Source organism: Lepisosteus platostomus, chromosome 6, assembly GCF_059453375.1.
Source record: "Lepisosteus platostomus isolate fLepPlt1 chromosome 6, fLepPlt1.hap1, whole genome shotgun sequence".
Classification (NCBI taxonomy): Eukaryota; Metazoa; Chordata; class Actinopteri; order Semionotiformes; family Lepisosteidae; genus Lepisosteus; species Lepisosteus platostomus.
In genome coordinates this window covers 45,382,401-45,398,607 of record NC_142616.1, presented here as the reverse complement: position 1 = coordinate 45,398,607, position 16,207 = coordinate 45,382,401, and the positions used below count along the sequence as shown (strand labels likewise).

Below are 16,207 nucleotides of genomic sequence, written 5' to 3'. Positions count from 1 at the left end.
CCTAATATGGATTTTTTCAGTAGGACCGTAATGCTACAACAGAATGATGTTAGTGTTTGTGTATGGAGAAGAGACTGAGTTCAAAATTAGAAAAATAGAGGCCTGCACCAAAGGATTTTTACATCATAAACAATGAGTTTAGAACTCCAGAGGGTCTCATTTGCTGTAGGACTATCCAAGTACTTAAGAATTAACCCCTCTGTCTGTCCATGTTTTGCTCAGTGTCTGTCCAGGAGAGCTTGGAGAGGAAGTTCGGGAAGCATGGCGGAACCATTCCTGTCGTGCCCACTGCAGAATTCCAGGCCAGAGTGGCTGTGAGTATCTGACTGGAGCACACAAGCACAACAGCTCACTGCACTCCAGAGTGGTTGTGAGTATCTGGCTGGAGCACACAGGCACACCAGCTCACTGCACTCCAGAGTGGTATGTCTATATTTGCAATTTAAATGGCAAATGTACGTGAATCTTATAGAAGTCACACAATAGAAGATATCTGTGCGTTAATACTTGGGTGTGTAAGGAGGTACAACCTGTGGTGGAGCTACTAACTGTTGTCGTAAATCACTTGAGAGTTCTCAGTCAGTCAGGAATGAAACAGTCATGGCAAAAACAAAACAAATATGATGAGCATCCAAAACTACATATAGCTATATAGCAGGGGGCTCTAACTCTGGTCCTAGAGATCCTCAATCCTGTTATTCTTAAAGGCCACCCTGAACCACTCATTTAAAGATCAGGAACACTGGTTTAATGGTTTAATCATCATGAGGAATTATTATTGAGGATTTAAGTCTTTTAAGGTTTTGCTTAACACTCTTGGTTAAGAGCTTGCTTTCTGGCCATAGGATGAGGAAGCTTGACCCCCAAAAAAGAAACAAGTGAACCCCAAAACCACAAATGCAGAAATAGAGACAGAAGGAAAGTACTGGTGCAACATGGAAATGTTGGCATTGCAGTAAAAGAAAGGCAGACTTTAAAAGCTGTAGGACACCTGCAGACGGCGAAAGGGGGGAAACTGGGGGTTCTCAATGCCCAAGAGAAGCAGGTTAACTTCAAAACCAGCAATGCAGAAACAGAATGAGTATGGACATATGGAAAAACAAAAGGAGAAGGCACACATTAAAAGTAGTGGGAAGCATACTGACTGAGCCAAAGGTGGGACACAGGACAGACTCCGAGCCTACGAGATAGCAACTGGGGGGAGAGGGGGTGAAGAACCCAGGGCTAAAATGCTAGGCGATTGTAAAACAAGAAGTATATTTCTATCTTTTGTACCATCTTTTTTTCACTTTCCTACCTTGAAAACAAGATAGTACCTGTTGTTTGAAGCACAATTCACATATTAAGTGGGGAAAAAAGGTGTGTGCAAGGAAGTGGGTACTGATTGTGATTTAGAGCAGCTGGGTGAGTTTGGCTTGTCTGTCGTTCTAACTCCTAAAATCAGTTAACTTCTATCTAAGCACATTTCAATGAAGGGAATACTGGCCCTTGAGGACTGAAAGATATTCTGAAATTTTTATAAATGATCTAGAAATTGAACATACCACTGGGACTCAAACCCTGTATCTTAAGAGAACCCTGCTCTAAAGAGTGCTATTTATGTTTTTACAAGTACAGTAAAAGCTTTACTATCCAGCTTTTATTTAACTGGAATCCTCTACTAACTTGCATTTTATCCGTAAGCCAATACAAAATCGTTAAGTATCAGGGAAAATTTCAATTTCTATCCAGCTTGCGCTCAAACTGTGAATATCCACAGTAGTGCAAACTTAATGCATAATCGTTGTCTAGTTTGTTCATAAAGTAGTTGCTCTATCCAACATTCTGAGTGTGGCCACAGTCTTGTTCTCTTGCATGTGCTTTGTCTGGATCATTTCCTCAGTGTGTTGGCAGTGTTACCCTTTTAGTAATGGCTGAAAAGTGATGTAAAAAGCAAGCCAACAAAAAGCAAGTACAGTAAACCTTTCTCATAATATTGTATTGTATTAGTGTAATTTTGTATAACATACAGTGATAATAATATCAGTTCTCAGTGCGAACTACTATATAAGATTGTTTTCCTGTTTATGTACATTTCTGTTGTGCGATTGTTAGTATTATTAATCATCTATAACTGACTCCCCTCGTTCCCCAAGGAAAAGGATAGGATAGGAAAGCTTTTATTTTTTGCAGATTTTGTCTATTGGGTAACTGTTTTGTGGCATTATTTTAATAAAATGATTGTGTCTGATCCTGATACGCTCAATGACTGATACACACAATAACCCGATCACTCAGTGATCCTGATGCGGAGTGACTCAGTGACAATGACACCATCTTGTTACAATGGCTTTCTCAAGATTAGAAAGTGAGTATCATAACTACAGCTTGCCAGGATGATCGAGTGTCTGATACACCGAGACCAGGGGTCATTAACAATAATAAACAGTATGCATATTACCTAATTGATTCGCGAATAACCTTGCTTTAGATTGGGCGTGTCCAGTTCTGGTCCTGTAGGGTCGATGTGACACTTTGTAACACCCTCTGCGGTCTCTTCAGTGTTCAATGTCTTTTTTTACAGGGTGCTTCTGAGAAGGATATTGTCCATTCTGGCCTTGCTTACACTATGGAGAGGTCAGCCAGGGTAAGTGTTTAACCCCACTGACTAGTCTACGCTCCAGTAAAGAGCACGACCTGAATTCAGTCAAGGGCTGGGCCGACCTGCCGGCTCCATGATACAAGCCCAGTGCAAGATGGAGAGGTTGCCATTGGATAGAAGGTGCAGTCCTCTCTGTCATGCACTGGGTTTATTTTGCAAATTTCAATTGGAAGCAAAGCCCAACAAAATTAAATAAGGAGAATGAACCTACAGCAGTAGAAGCATGCATTATTAGTGATATATTTTTTTAAGAACCTTAAGATAACATTTATTACCCTGTGTAAATTATAAGCAGAAGAGAATCTAGTTTACCTTAAAGGGATAGATTTTTTGTTATTTCATAACAGAGTAATCATTACAAACTAGTTATTGAGGTATTTGTGTTGCTGTTGAATTTAGGATTTCTGGAGCAGCTGGCTGTTCACAACGCCACCCTCTAGTTACATCCTGGCTCATAATAAACACAACAACACCCTTGGAAAGAGAGAAGGCAGCTTTCACAGAACAATTCAATTGAAATCAAATGTGAAAGAAGATTGTCAGTCTTGTAAAAGAGACAGGACACACCCAGTATATGTTGTTCCCCTCCCTAAATTGAGTGATCCCAGAAAGAGGATTAGGGTGGCTGAGGAATGGGAGCTCCAGACCATGCCGTTGGCTAGAGTGAGTCTTGCTCTTGGTATGTGAGAGAGCATTTCAGCCCTCCTCTCAGCCCTCATAGAGCATTCTTCCATCCAGGGTTAAAATTAGAGGTGGAGCAACCAATCTGCCCATCACCTGATCTGCAGTCTATTATATGGAGCAGTTTTTTTTGTTCTCTTGCTCACAATAACATTGCAACATCCACACACCTTTCTGTCAGGTGATGTTTACACCCATCTTGTGTGAGGTCCCTGTGTGCAGCTCTTAGGCCAAGGAAAGCCAGTTCGGTTTAATATGCAGCGTCTCTTATTTCCAGTAAACGCTGTCACTCACAGACATCTCTTCCCGTGCCTCATGTTGTATTACTAAGCTGTTGCAGGTTCCATATTTCACTTCCTTTTCAAGTCCTTGGCAGCAGGTGTGAGTGAGGGAATCCCAGGTGCTCAGGTCCTCAGGTGCAGTGTGTCAGGCTACAGTCCCTTGAGCATCCTGACCAGCTTATAGATCCCTGTTCATGTAATGTTTTAAAGGAGAGTTCGCTCTTTTCTAGCTGAAAGAGCCCTTTCCAATCAATTACAATCAATGAAGTACTTCTGTTCAATTTGCACAAATTTGTATCCGAGGTGAAAAGTTTAACACAACTGCAATTCTACACATTATTTAATTACATAGTGTACCACAGCAGGCTAAGTAGATGTTGTAATACCAACACCGAGTAAGAGTTGCCAGTCTATAAATGTGTTGCCATGATACTTCAAACAGATTGAAAGAATACTTTGCTTGAATAAGATCTTTAGCCGCTTACTGTACTGCAAAATTCACATTCTCTGTAGGAGAAGGATCCTTCTAAGGATTGTTGCTGCTCCAAAAGCATATATATTACAGAAAATGACTCCGATATTCCTTCTTTGTAGCAAATTATGCGCACTGCCAAGAAGTACAACCTGGGTCTGGACCTGAGGACAGCTGCCTATGTCAATGCCATCGAGAAAGTCTTCAAGGTGTACAACGAGGCAGGACTGACCTTCACATAAACTGCCACCCTGCGGTCTGTCTTTCTGTACAGACCCAGGACGCCCAGCCTCTCCCCTGCCCGTCCAATACAGCCTTTATAACATATCAAGCGTTTACATATTATATACCATATGCTTTCCATATATAACCACCAGAAAAGCTCTTCTGTCCTTTTATGTGTTCCTGCAAGTTTAGAGACGTAACATGACGGTTAACCTGTGTTCTAAGATAGCCCAAAGCTAATCTGTAAAACAGTCCTGCTCTTCACTCATGCTATAATTTTAAACTCTTTCTCTATCATCACATTTCACTACAATCCTCATCAGATTGCATTGTGCTCTTTGTAACCTCTTAAATCAGACCTGATCCGAGCTCAGTTTGGTACCGCTGAAGCAGCTCAGCGAACCGTTGAGCCTCCTGTACAGGTATGAAGAGACTTGTGTGAGCTGCTGTTCTACAGTATATGCAGTGTAATCTGTGGGGTGTTATACAGCAAGCAGAGGTGAGGGGGAGAAAGATAAAATATACCAGTCTCTGAGATGGAGTGTGACTTCACAGGGGCCTCTCACTGGGCCTGTACTAACAGTGTGGATGTCCTGTCCCAGCTGTTGGCAAATTTAGTTGGTCAGTTTCAGTGTTTTGAGTTACCAAGTTTTTAACAGAGCTGTTCACTTTTTTTAAACCTGCCTTAGTTTTAAAGTTTAAATTTATTCTATATTGAGAATTGGTCCATTCTCTTAGCTCTAAGAGGTATACGAACTTAAACTTAAAACTAAAGTTTTATGTTCTCTGAGATACATTTTCTAAAGATTTTGTTGATTTAATAGTTTGGTCAGTGCATCAATGCTGTTTAGTTCCATAAGTACAGGCTCTTAGAAATTGCTTAACCCCATTCAAAAGCACTGCTTTGGTTGCTGAAGCTGAATTTGGTCAGAATGTTAACTGTCAGGTTTTGAGCTGTAGGACCTGTATGAAAAGCCACACAGAGGGAAACGCATATGGGAACAAAACTGTTTTTTCTTTCTTTTGCCATGTGAACCTTGATCTGGAAACTGCTTTGGGATTATTGGTAAATTTGTTATGCCTTTTTTGTTTTTGCCAAAAACATTCAAAATAAAAGAACAACAAAAAATGCTGTGGTGTGTTGTTGTGAGGTTTATGGAGTTGGAATCAAGATCTGTACCTCCCACTTTATTTCCTTCTTAATCACTTTGGGCATCCAGCTTGAGGCTACTTTTGCCATTGCCTTTACTGGGATACCTTTCAGAGGGGGACCTGCAGCTGTAGTTCTGGTAAGGATTTAAATTGAAGTTCTTGATGTAATTGCTGGACCATCCAGAGGCATTAGGTTAATTGCTTTTTACCTTTTCATGATTCACTGTGCAAACTGACAGTCATCGCTTACACTGTTCTAGGTGGGAAAAGCTTCCTAGGTTCACTGGTAGCCTTTTTGTTTTGCATTTGAGCTAAGACTCTTTGGAGAGATGATACTCTGTTTTCTAATGCCTGTTTTCTAAGACATAAGGGCAGGAGCACTCTCAGTAACACAGTTCGTGCAGAATTTTCAGTTTCATCTCTTTAACAAACAAAAGCCTGTGTCCTGTACTTCTACTACAGGTTTGGAGAAACAATTCAAGGACAAGGAAAAGTCTTGACGAGAACAGTCTGCTTGGTCCCCCAGAGCTGGCTGTTGTTAGATCATGCTGTCACATCTTATCAGTGTTAAATTCTGAAAGGGTCATGTGTATCCATCTCTATGACATGTATCTGACTCCTCACACTCCATTGAATTAATAATTCTGTGGGTCAAACCATTAAACCTATAAGGGAACTATTTCTGACACTGGTGTGGGTTGTCATAAAATAGGAGGTTTGATAGATGAGACAGAATAAAGCAGACACACCCAGGAGTCTACCATGAGGTAAAAGTGCAGGAAAACCAAGTAATCACAAACAGAACCTGTCAATGAAAGTCGAAGCTCCTTTTTCAGCTTCTGCCTTAGCCTTCTTCAATCTCTATCGTAGCCAGGCAGCTAAGCTGCATACCAGCCTCAAATCAACTTTTTAAACCCAAAGAGTAAGATCCTTACTGTGAGACACTTCACAAAAGACTTACAAACCACTCACAGTTAAACCTTAAAACAGCATTGCAGTACAAAGTCCCTCAGTCAGTCACTTCCGTCTCCCTTCCCCTCTGGTCAGTGTGCTCAGCAGAGAATCTACTCTCCGTTCCCATACAGCACATTGACCACCACAGAAAACCTCTGCTTCATGCTTTTTCATTTGTCACCTTACCGATTGTCTTGTGCTAACTGATCAGGTGACTAATTTCAAGTTTCCTGAAATTGGGGAACAAAGGTCTCTGGGAGCAATAAACCCTTCCTTTAGTCTCATATCCCTGTGTTCACATTAACACCCACAATATTTCTCCAGGAAGGGCTGAGGTCAATTTGCTACAGTACCTTCAGTTTCCTTTAAAATCTAAAGTAGATACTTTGTTTTTCACACTTATCCAACTTCAGTATACAAGTTGAAGTGATAACTGCTTTCAAAGCACTGGAATTTAAATGTGTGTCAACATCAACATACTAAATGCTGTGATACAGGGTAACCATTTACCAGTGTTTATTAAAGCTAAAGTATACTAGTTTTTCCTGCAGTCAACTCTAAAGTCACCAAAACTGGATGGAAGAAAATTCCTTTACTGCTTTTGTTTGTTTAATCTGTTTCTCCCTGTTACATATGAGAAACACAATCTTTTCCAGAAAAGAACATCAATTTTCCTGATCCAGATTTTGATTCCTTGTGATTTTTATTGTGAACTCCAGAAATGATTAAACATCAGCCTTTCCAGACCTGCTGGACCTGTCTGTGTGCATGAAACATACAGTATGTGCAGTTTGGTTGTATTGATGCCCAGATAACATCAAACATGTTGTACATGAGGCTACAAGCTGTGATCCCAGCACTTTAAACAGCACTATTTAAAGAAATTAGTCATCATTATGTGGCAAAAATGTCCATTCCTTGTCTTTAAGACCTCAGTTAAATTCTGGATGGGTCGTGTGTGTCCAACTCTCTAACATAGATCTGACACCTCATACTCAGTCCTTCTGGATTTTTCATTCTGGAACTTCCGTTGGGAGGTAAGTTCTTTAATTTTAGGTAGGGAACCCAGTTGTTCATCTTAAGGTGATCAAAATATTGTATTCCAAAAATTCACAGTCTTTATGGTTGGTGATTTAACCCAAATAATGTGGGACCCATTGGCCTGCATTGTACCACAAAGGAAAGGGACAAATAAAAACAGTTAAACATATTATGTTTTTATTTAAATTTAAGTTTGATTAATCATAGTGCTTTGCAATCTCATTCTGCCTAGTCTGGCAACTCCTGCAGATTTTAATGAAATCCTGCAAATGCTAAAACAGTCCAGCTCAGATTAAGCACCTCCCACCGCCGTCTGCTGGGCTACACTGGGATGCCTGAGAATAGGTGGGACTCAGGTGACAGGGCAGTGTGAGGCTTGAGGGGGTCCATCTGTGCAGTGGAGACTGTTAGCTGAGCAGCTTCTTCCCAATGGAGAATGCCTGCTCCTTGGCGCTCTTCAGGGTCGAGTCGGCCACAGCCCCAGCAGATTCATTCACTGTTTCCCCTAGGGCTGGAGAGAGGGAGGCAGGAGCATGGTTAGGATACAGAAGAATGGAATCTCTACAAATACGTACTATATACACTGTGTCATATCTGTGACAAAGCCAATACTGATAATGGGATTCATCTGGGTATGTCTTTAAAGTGAACTTACTGAATAGATTCCAGCTACACAATTTTAATTTGAATGGCACACAGGGAAAGATACTTACAGTATATTGGAACAGTGCTATAGTTATATTGTAATGCAGAGCTGTATTTTTTAGAAGTTCTTTAGTTCTAATACAACACACAGCAGAGCAAAGTATTTACCTTTCTTCTTTTCCTCTTCCTTCTTCTTTCCTCCTGCCAGTTTCTGCACAGAGTCCTTGGCAGTAGCAGCTATAAAGTAACAGAGAGACAGTGTGATACAGCTGTAGGGCAGAGGTTTCCCTTGTGTTTAAATGACAGACCTAATTAAAGTAATAGCAGCAGAGCTGGTCTGAGGCTAGATGGTATCTATTTTTCTGGTTTTTATTGTGCATTTCCACTCCTTTAATGATGTGCCACAGCTGCTAAAATGAATTTCAAAGAAGAACCTGATTCGTATGTTCCTTGTCTCGCAGTCATCACACCCCTTCCATTATTGTGATTAGTCAGAGTGAGTGCAATGTAAGAAGCTTGTGTTGTCTGTGATTCTTCAAGCTGAGCCTCAGCAGACCTGCGACACTGCACTACAAATGTTTCCATATCTGCTTTGCTTTGCAGCTCAACAATGTGCAGATAAACAGGACACTGCAATGTTGAAGAACAGCCTATTTTGTAAACCTGTTTTCGTAATATTCCATACCCTTTCAAGGTTATCAAAACAAAACTATCGTGTAGTCCTTTTAGATACAGTAATGTTTTCTGACACTTGTTATTGTTTTGGTGTATATTTACTTTAGATGATGTTTAGCTTTTGTTTTGGTTTATAAATTCTTTAGATTATATTTTCTGACTCTTGTTTTGTTTTCTGTATATTCTGTAAATTCTTTGGATCTTGTTTTGTGAAAGGTACAATACAAATCAATTATTATAAATTAGATGATTGTTATTGCTCTGTACAAGAGACACCAGAATGTGAATCTGAATTAAGTCTCTGTGCATTGTCCATTGTACAGTGTACTATATGCTAATGGCTTGTAAAAGGCATAATTTACAGCAGGTTCTCGTTGAGCAGGTTCTCGTTGTGTGGCAAATATTTTACAAAAACAAACAGCGCACTTCATCAGCTTCTGGTGCTGGGCTGTGCCTGCGCCTGTCTGTCTGACCTGGGAGATGCCTGGAGAGTTTAGTCTGCAAACAGAGAGAACTTCACACAATATGTAAAAATGGCATACAACACAACGAAGACCAATACTTTCACAAAATGACCTTCAGCCTTTAGAGGAACATTTATTTCTGTAAGACGAAAAAACCTTAAATCATTTCAATCATACCCCATCACTGCTTTGTTCATGACATGGAGTGACTATGTAGTCTCTTGAAACAGACATTCCCAGTTTTGATTGTGTCTCTTTTCTCATGTGCCACCTCTCCAGATATCCCAATGCTGCCACCCCAGTACTTACCGGCCTGGTCAATGACGCCACTGGCCTTGGTCTTCAGGAGATCCCCTGCAATATCCATGCTGTCTGCTTGTGGGCTGGTGGTCACTGGTGGCAGAGCCTGTGTTTATTAATGATGACTGGATGATGTGTCTGCAGGGTGTGACAGGGAATCTTATAAAGGCTCATATCCACCTGGAGAGCACACACCCCTGTGCCCCAGGGCCCTGGGCTAGATGTCAGGGTGTGATGGTGGGGCGGAGAGGTGGTGAGGGCGTGGGACTGGCTCTGCCGGTTGGTGCAAAGGAGGAGGCGGGCACAGGCATGCAGGCTGAACTGGTTGGTCTTGTTTTTGGCCAGGTTAGATCCTCGCAAACCTCTGCCTGGCTACACAGATACTTATCTTTGCTGACTGCTCTATCTTTCTTACACCTGAGATTGTTTGACATTTAAGAACTTTATAGTTTTGTCTTAATGGTGTTCCAATTGTATGAACATATATTTTCCCATCATCAGAATACAAAGAGAAAATGAAACAATTATGGAATGCCATAAATATCACATACAGAATGTACCTTTCTTTTGTGTATGAAATTGCTCTAATCAATTACTAGAAACTCCCTTCTGCCACCCAGGTACCTCCGGATAGCTTTGCATGGTTTGCATGTTGGATGCACATGAATTGAAGGAATGGGCAAACATAGCTGATGCTGATCCACAGAGCCAGCATCTTAAGATGTTTATATTTAGAAAGCAATTTGTTTAAATAACTAACTAGGTATGGATACTGATGTGCAAGATAGGTGGAAAGGCTGTTTCCTTAAGCCAGCACTATCAAATAATTTATCCTCAGTGAAATGCTGCCATCTCATAGTGGGTTTCTAACACTGTGTATAGTTCCATCCACACAGTGCCTTTATTTCAATCCATTTTCTAATCTCTTTATCCAGTACAGAGGATTTGGATCCTATCCCAGCGAGCGATGGACGCAAGGCAGAATACACCCTGGACATAGTGCCAGTCCATCACAGGACAGACAAACAGACACAAACACACACACACCAGGGCCAGTTTTCCAGTAAGCCCATTTAACCTACTAGTACATTTTGGACTGCGAGAGGAAATCATATCACACATATAGAGAAAACACACGGAACCCAGAGAACACATGCAAACTCCACACACACAGGACGGCAGGAATTGAACCGAGGGCCCCGGTTCTTCACACCCAGGACTTCCTTTAATGCATCTCTCTCGCATCCCCCCCTCCTCCCCATCTACACCTCTGAAGCAAACTTCCTAGCTACATAGTGAGCTACAGTATAGTGAGAGGTGTCTCGGCTATCCGCCCGGCTTTAGATTCAGAAGGTTGCCACTCCCTTTGGTTGGTGACCCTCGCTAAATGCAGTACTTTATACATGTCTGTCTTCTCTCACATTCATTAGGATCTATCTGAACTACTAAAATGATATTTAATCTCTCCTCTGTTCCAGCCACTGTAGTTACTGACTGTGAGATGTGGCTATGCAGTATTTCCCTAGATAAGTAAATATACTTTATTACTTTTTTTCTTGTACATGGAGTCTTAAACAAAAGTTCAACAAGAGGTCAGACCCTAATCTCGCCCACTTAAACCTGTATACGTACAGTATAAATATCGCGCTTTGTTTCCACATCCCTTGCTTCGCCCACCTTCGCCCTTGCAACAGCTCTCTGGCTCATACTTTATAAAATGGGGGTTCTGACAGCCTCGTACCTTCAGGCAGGTTGTCATTTTCAGTCGGGGAACTTGTTTTCAGATCACATCTTTTCTGTGATGTGTAAACCCTACCTTAAGTAGAGTTTGACTGCACCACTGCAAACTTCCTTGTTTCTCATTTTTATTATTTCATGTGCATTTACAGCTGCTTCTGTCAACAACTGTATCATTCTGTAATTAAATCAGCTTTTACTTTAATGTGGTTTACCAAGAATTCATGCTTTTCTAGGTATTTCATTGTGTTTCACCATACTTTACCCTACTTTTACAATGACATAAGAGTGTACCTCTAATAAGGTTGTTTGCTACAATATACAGTATAAAAACAAATGAAACTAATTTATTACAGTCTAATTATTTAGCATTATCTCTTTTATGACTACTGAACACTTTCCCATCCTTTGAAGAGATAGTTGCCCTTTTTGAGTGAATGAGCTTATGTAAGATACAGTGTGTCAATCTTATCTTTATGGCCCCATCTACGAGCTTCAGATTCAATTGATGTATATTACCATTGAGCGAAGATTTTGGAGAGATGCAATTACACATATAGTTACTTCCAGTTTATTGAAGAACATTGAGAATCCTACAGTCTGTGCAAGCTATTGTCTGATTTATTCTCACACGATGTTGTGTGCCAGCTGGAGGCCTATAGGACCAAACAGGTTTATTAAAGGGCCACTTTTGTCTGATAATGTTTGCCTCATTCACAGTACAGACACAGTACAACACAGCTGTTCTTTGATCGCATGCCAAGAAGGCTTGTGATTGGCGTGAGGTGAAATATCTATGGATCATATTTCAGCTAAAAGAATTCTTAGTACAGTATCTACTGTATCTCTACTATACTTCCAAGTAATGAAATACATAATGGAGAATTCAAACGGTACTGTATATCTAGGTTTACTAGATTGTTAAGGGCTAAATGTATTAATTTTTTATATTGCTGTATTTTCAGGCATGACCAGAATGAGTGTAAATGGGTCACTGTTTGCTCTATTTAGCCTCCAACACCGTGAACTTTGTTTTGCTTGAATTTTCCAACAGAAGTTTCTCCAAATTTGTGAACTTGTGGAGTTTTATTGATCTCAGCACCTGTTCTTCCACTGATCTGCAGGAATAGTTTTATAATATTCTTTTTCCCATTTTATTTTAACATTGTTACAAATGGAGGTTTACATAATTGATTATCAAAAATATTCCAGACTGGTTGGTACAGTTAGAGGCACATGAATTCTTAATTAACTTGGGCACAGCTTTGGTGAGTAATAGTAATTCAGGCACACTTGGTTAAACAAATATTTATTATCAAAGACAGTGACACACACTACACACAACATATACAACATTCAATTTTCTTTATGTATACAGTATGTACAGACAAGGCATTTCAGAGACCTACTCTATGCCTACACCACCAGAGAAAACCCCAGACTGCTACCAAGTATTCAACTCTTTAAATGATGCCTACAGAGGCCAAAATAAGAGATAATCTGCCTTCTAAACTTAACGCAATCCTGAAAATTCACTCAACAAGCAGGAAAGGCCAGTTTTAACCGAGGTGTTCTTTACTCAGGAAATCCTAGTTCCAGAATAACACAGAATAGCATGTTCTCTTTAGCAAGGTTCAAGTACTTCGCTCTAGTCAGGTCTTCAGATGATCTTGAAGGACCTCTCCTCTGGCACAAGCTTCAAGTTCCACGCCCTGTCTCCACTCTCTCTTGTGGTCTGACCTTCTTTTTCTCCTCATTCCTTTTCCTTTTCTCTGTCGTGATCTGATCTTATATGGTGTCTTTCTGGACCACTGATTGACACTTAATAATTTACTCAGAACTTAATTGACTAAGGTAAACCAGAAGATTCTTGTATGTATCTCACGCCCAGCACAACTACAGTAAGTGAACATCCCTTGGTCTGAAGCTCTAGGAAGTGGAAATATTGTCCCTAGTTTGGTATTAACCATTGTGTCTAGATTCTTTAAGAGATATTTTGTCGTCTACCTCAGCCTGTAAAAATAAATTATTTTTACATATATTAATTTTTCAGTATTATTATCCAGTTTTGATATTATATTCTTCTGGTTACTTTGCTGATAAGCAGCTATAAAAGTGTCAAGCAGTTTATTACCTTGCTCTATATTTGATTGTTTTATTAAACTATTTACACAGCGTCTAATTTGGAGGTATCTGTAGAAGTCTCTTTTTTCAGGTTGTATTGATGTGATAAATCCTCAAAGTTTTTCAGATGGTTCGGTCATGATACATATTGCTGTAATACCTGTCATAGTCCAAGTCTTAAAATGTAAGCTATCCGCCTTAAAATCTGAACATCTTACCCCAAGTAAGATGGAAGATTTTATATTATAAACCAAATTGGAATTAGTACTGTTTAAACTGTTCTGTAGAAATGTCCACTGGAAGAGACTGAACAAGGTCTAATAGTGGTAGGATGTTCATAACGTCCACTATAGATTCCAATGAGGCAGGGAGCATCCAGCTATGTAATCTTTTATTTACATGTTAAAGGGGTTACATTTGAATGTGAGTCTTTATATAAATGTACTGCCAAATATTGGATGGATATTGATAGCCAATTTAGCTTAAACTTTTCTTCTTAATGATCTGTTGGGTTATATTTATAACACCAAACTCTTTTTTTTCTATGTTTAGTTTATACCCCGATATCTGACCAAATTTCTCCAGGAGATCCACAACCCCAGCAAACAATTTATTAGGATCATCCAAATGCAGCAGGATTTTGTCTATGCAATGCTATTTTATATTTTTGTCCTTTGATTTTTATTCCTTTAATTTTTGGGTCTTGTCTAATCCATTCTACCAGGGGTTCTATATATAAAAAAGAACAGAATGGGTGACAGGGGACATCCCTGTTTTGTATGTCTTTTAAAGCTAAATCTGTTAGAAAGATTTCCATTGACCTTAATTAGTGCTATAGGATTTGAACAGATTATTTTAATTGTATTAATAAATTTATCAGCAAATTCATATCTAATGTTTTATATACTATTTCTCAATTGTATCAAAAAAAACCTTTTCTGCATCTAGACTAACCAAGAATGCCCCTAAATTTTGATCATCAATATGCTTTATAGTACGGAGGGTGTGTCAACCACTGAATTGGTTTGATCTACATTTTTTAGTTGGGGTAACATTTTCTCTAATTTTTCAGTCATTATTAAAAAATAAGTCTTGTGGTCTACAGTGCATATGAAAATTGGGCAGAAAGATTAACATCTAGTTTGATCTGTTCCTTCTTTTGGGATCACTTTGCTGTTTTCAGGGACTCACACCAGTGGTGTCCACTCTCAGTTTTGCTGTTTGCTTTAACTAACCATGCTGTCCATTAATCTACCATGCTGTCTCCAATTCCTGTTGCCTTTTACTCCTGTTCCTGTAGACTCTTCCTCTCTCAGCTCTCCCCCAATTTCTCTCTTTTCTGCAGTTTTTCCCTTTGTCTATCAGGATATTGTATAAAATTACTGAATCCCCTAATCTGCATTACAGCCATTAACTTTTGCAATGGAGAAAGACAGGTCTGTCACTGGTGAAATATTTCAATTATCCTGGTTTTGAGACTTCGTAACAGTGGCCTCCCTCATGCCCTCAGTATGTAAAAGGGTGGTAGGTCCAGACAACAAGGCAGTTTTTGCCTAAGATCCTCAGAGTATAATTGGTAATGCAGTGCCACCGTCAGACACTGTCTTCTTTCTCTACCATATCACCAGCTAGTTTTCTTCAGCCTTTTCCCCTGATATTTACTATGGTTGCAGCAGCTGATGTAATTCTTATTTTTTAATGATTCTTATTCTTATTCTTTTACTCTTTCTTACTTCTAACCCCAAAGGATCTCAAAACTCATTTTAAATATGGGAGGGGAACCACTCCACCCTCACTGGAATGCAGCCTCACTTGATTTACATTCATCTGATCAGAGAGAGAGAGGACCTGCTTTCCTGTGGTGAATTAAGCAGTGCCACAGGTGCTCTGTTAAAGGACTTCCTGGGATCTTTGCCATATCCCCTCAGCTCAGACAGGCTGTACGGCATTTCAAAGCAGGTTCTGAAACGAATGGTCAGAAGATGACATTCTTGGTGCTGGGTGTGACAGGGCAACACAGTCAGCAAGTGGAAAAAATCGCACACATGATCACCTTCCCATAAGAAAACAGTTTTAGCCTCCAGTAAAGAGGAGTGATGACAAAGTGAGAGGAGATAGATTTCTCCAGACCTGAGATGTGTGATGTCACGGTAAGAGGACCAAATGAAACTATTTACTTGAAGTAAGTATAAGGTTTTTTAACTCTTATAATGCACACTGACAAAATTCTATGGCATTTCGATTATCCATCCATTCATCAATTTTCTAACTGCTTTATCTATTTTCTAACAGTGTCAAAGAAGAGTCAGATCCTATACCAGCTAACAACAGGGCACACGGGATGCCAGTCCATCACTGGGCATACACAGACACAGACATGCACACAGTCATAACAGGCCAATTTACCTGCCAGTATCTCTTTGGAGTGTGGGAGGAAACCAGAGCACTAGGAGGAAACCGTGTGAATATGGGAGAAACATACAAACTCCACAGAGATAGGACCCCAGAATTGAACTGGGCTCCAGCACTGCAAGGCAGCAATGCTGACCATCATGCCACATTTCAATTATTACATAGTTATTTCTGTTTTTATATTATGTTTGCACTTTCCTGTGGATTCTTTAGGTTAGGTATCATGGTTTACAGCATATAACAGGACAATATAACATTGTACAGCTGCCATAGATAAGTGGAAGGCACACACATCTGAGCTTGGTTAGTACAGAAAGGCAGTCTCCAGCAGGGAGAGTATCTGTTCAGGTATCCTGGTTGTAGCAGAGCCGGAGCCTCTGCATTGAGAATTTAAAGGAATGAG

At 40.0% G+C, this 16,207-nt stretch overlaps 1 protein-coding gene and 2 long non-coding RNA genes across 3 annotated transcripts in view; 1 reads left to right on the top strand and 2 right to left on the bottom strand.

The window, feature by feature from the left end:
* The window catches only part of LOC148661800 (glutamate dehydrogenase, mitochondrial), a 34,036-nt gene extending 28,634 nt beyond the window's left edge, over positions 1–5,402 (top strand). Inside the window, exons 11-13 of the mRNA XM_088636105.1 lie at positions 223–314; positions 2,564–2,626; positions 4,198–5,402. Coding sequence (XP_088492231.1) covers positions 223–314; positions 2,564–2,626; positions 4,198–4,317 — 275 coding nt within the window. The 3' untranslated portion in view covers positions 4,318–5,402. The remainder of the gene's footprint in view (positions 1–222; positions 315–2,563; positions 2,627–4,197) is intronic.
* Positions 5,403–7,602: 2,200 nt separating this feature from the next.
* LOC148661799 (uncharacterized) lies at positions 7,603–9,705 on the bottom strand. The gene is made up of 3 exons (XR_015939601.1): positions 9,541–9,705; positions 8,261–8,329; positions 7,603–7,958 (listed from the first exon to the last, which is right to left on the bottom strand). It is a non-coding gene; the product is annotated as an uncharacterized LOC148661799 (long non-coding RNA).
* A 2,856-nt stretch (positions 9,706–12,561) lies between these two features.
* On the bottom strand, positions 12,562–14,418 carry LOC148661798 (uncharacterized). The gene is made up of 2 exons (XR_015939600.1): positions 13,611–14,418; positions 12,562–13,568 (listed from the first exon to the last, which is right to left on the bottom strand). It is a non-coding gene; the product is annotated as an uncharacterized LOC148661798 (long non-coding RNA).
* Positions 14,419–16,207: the final 1,789 nt, after the last annotated feature.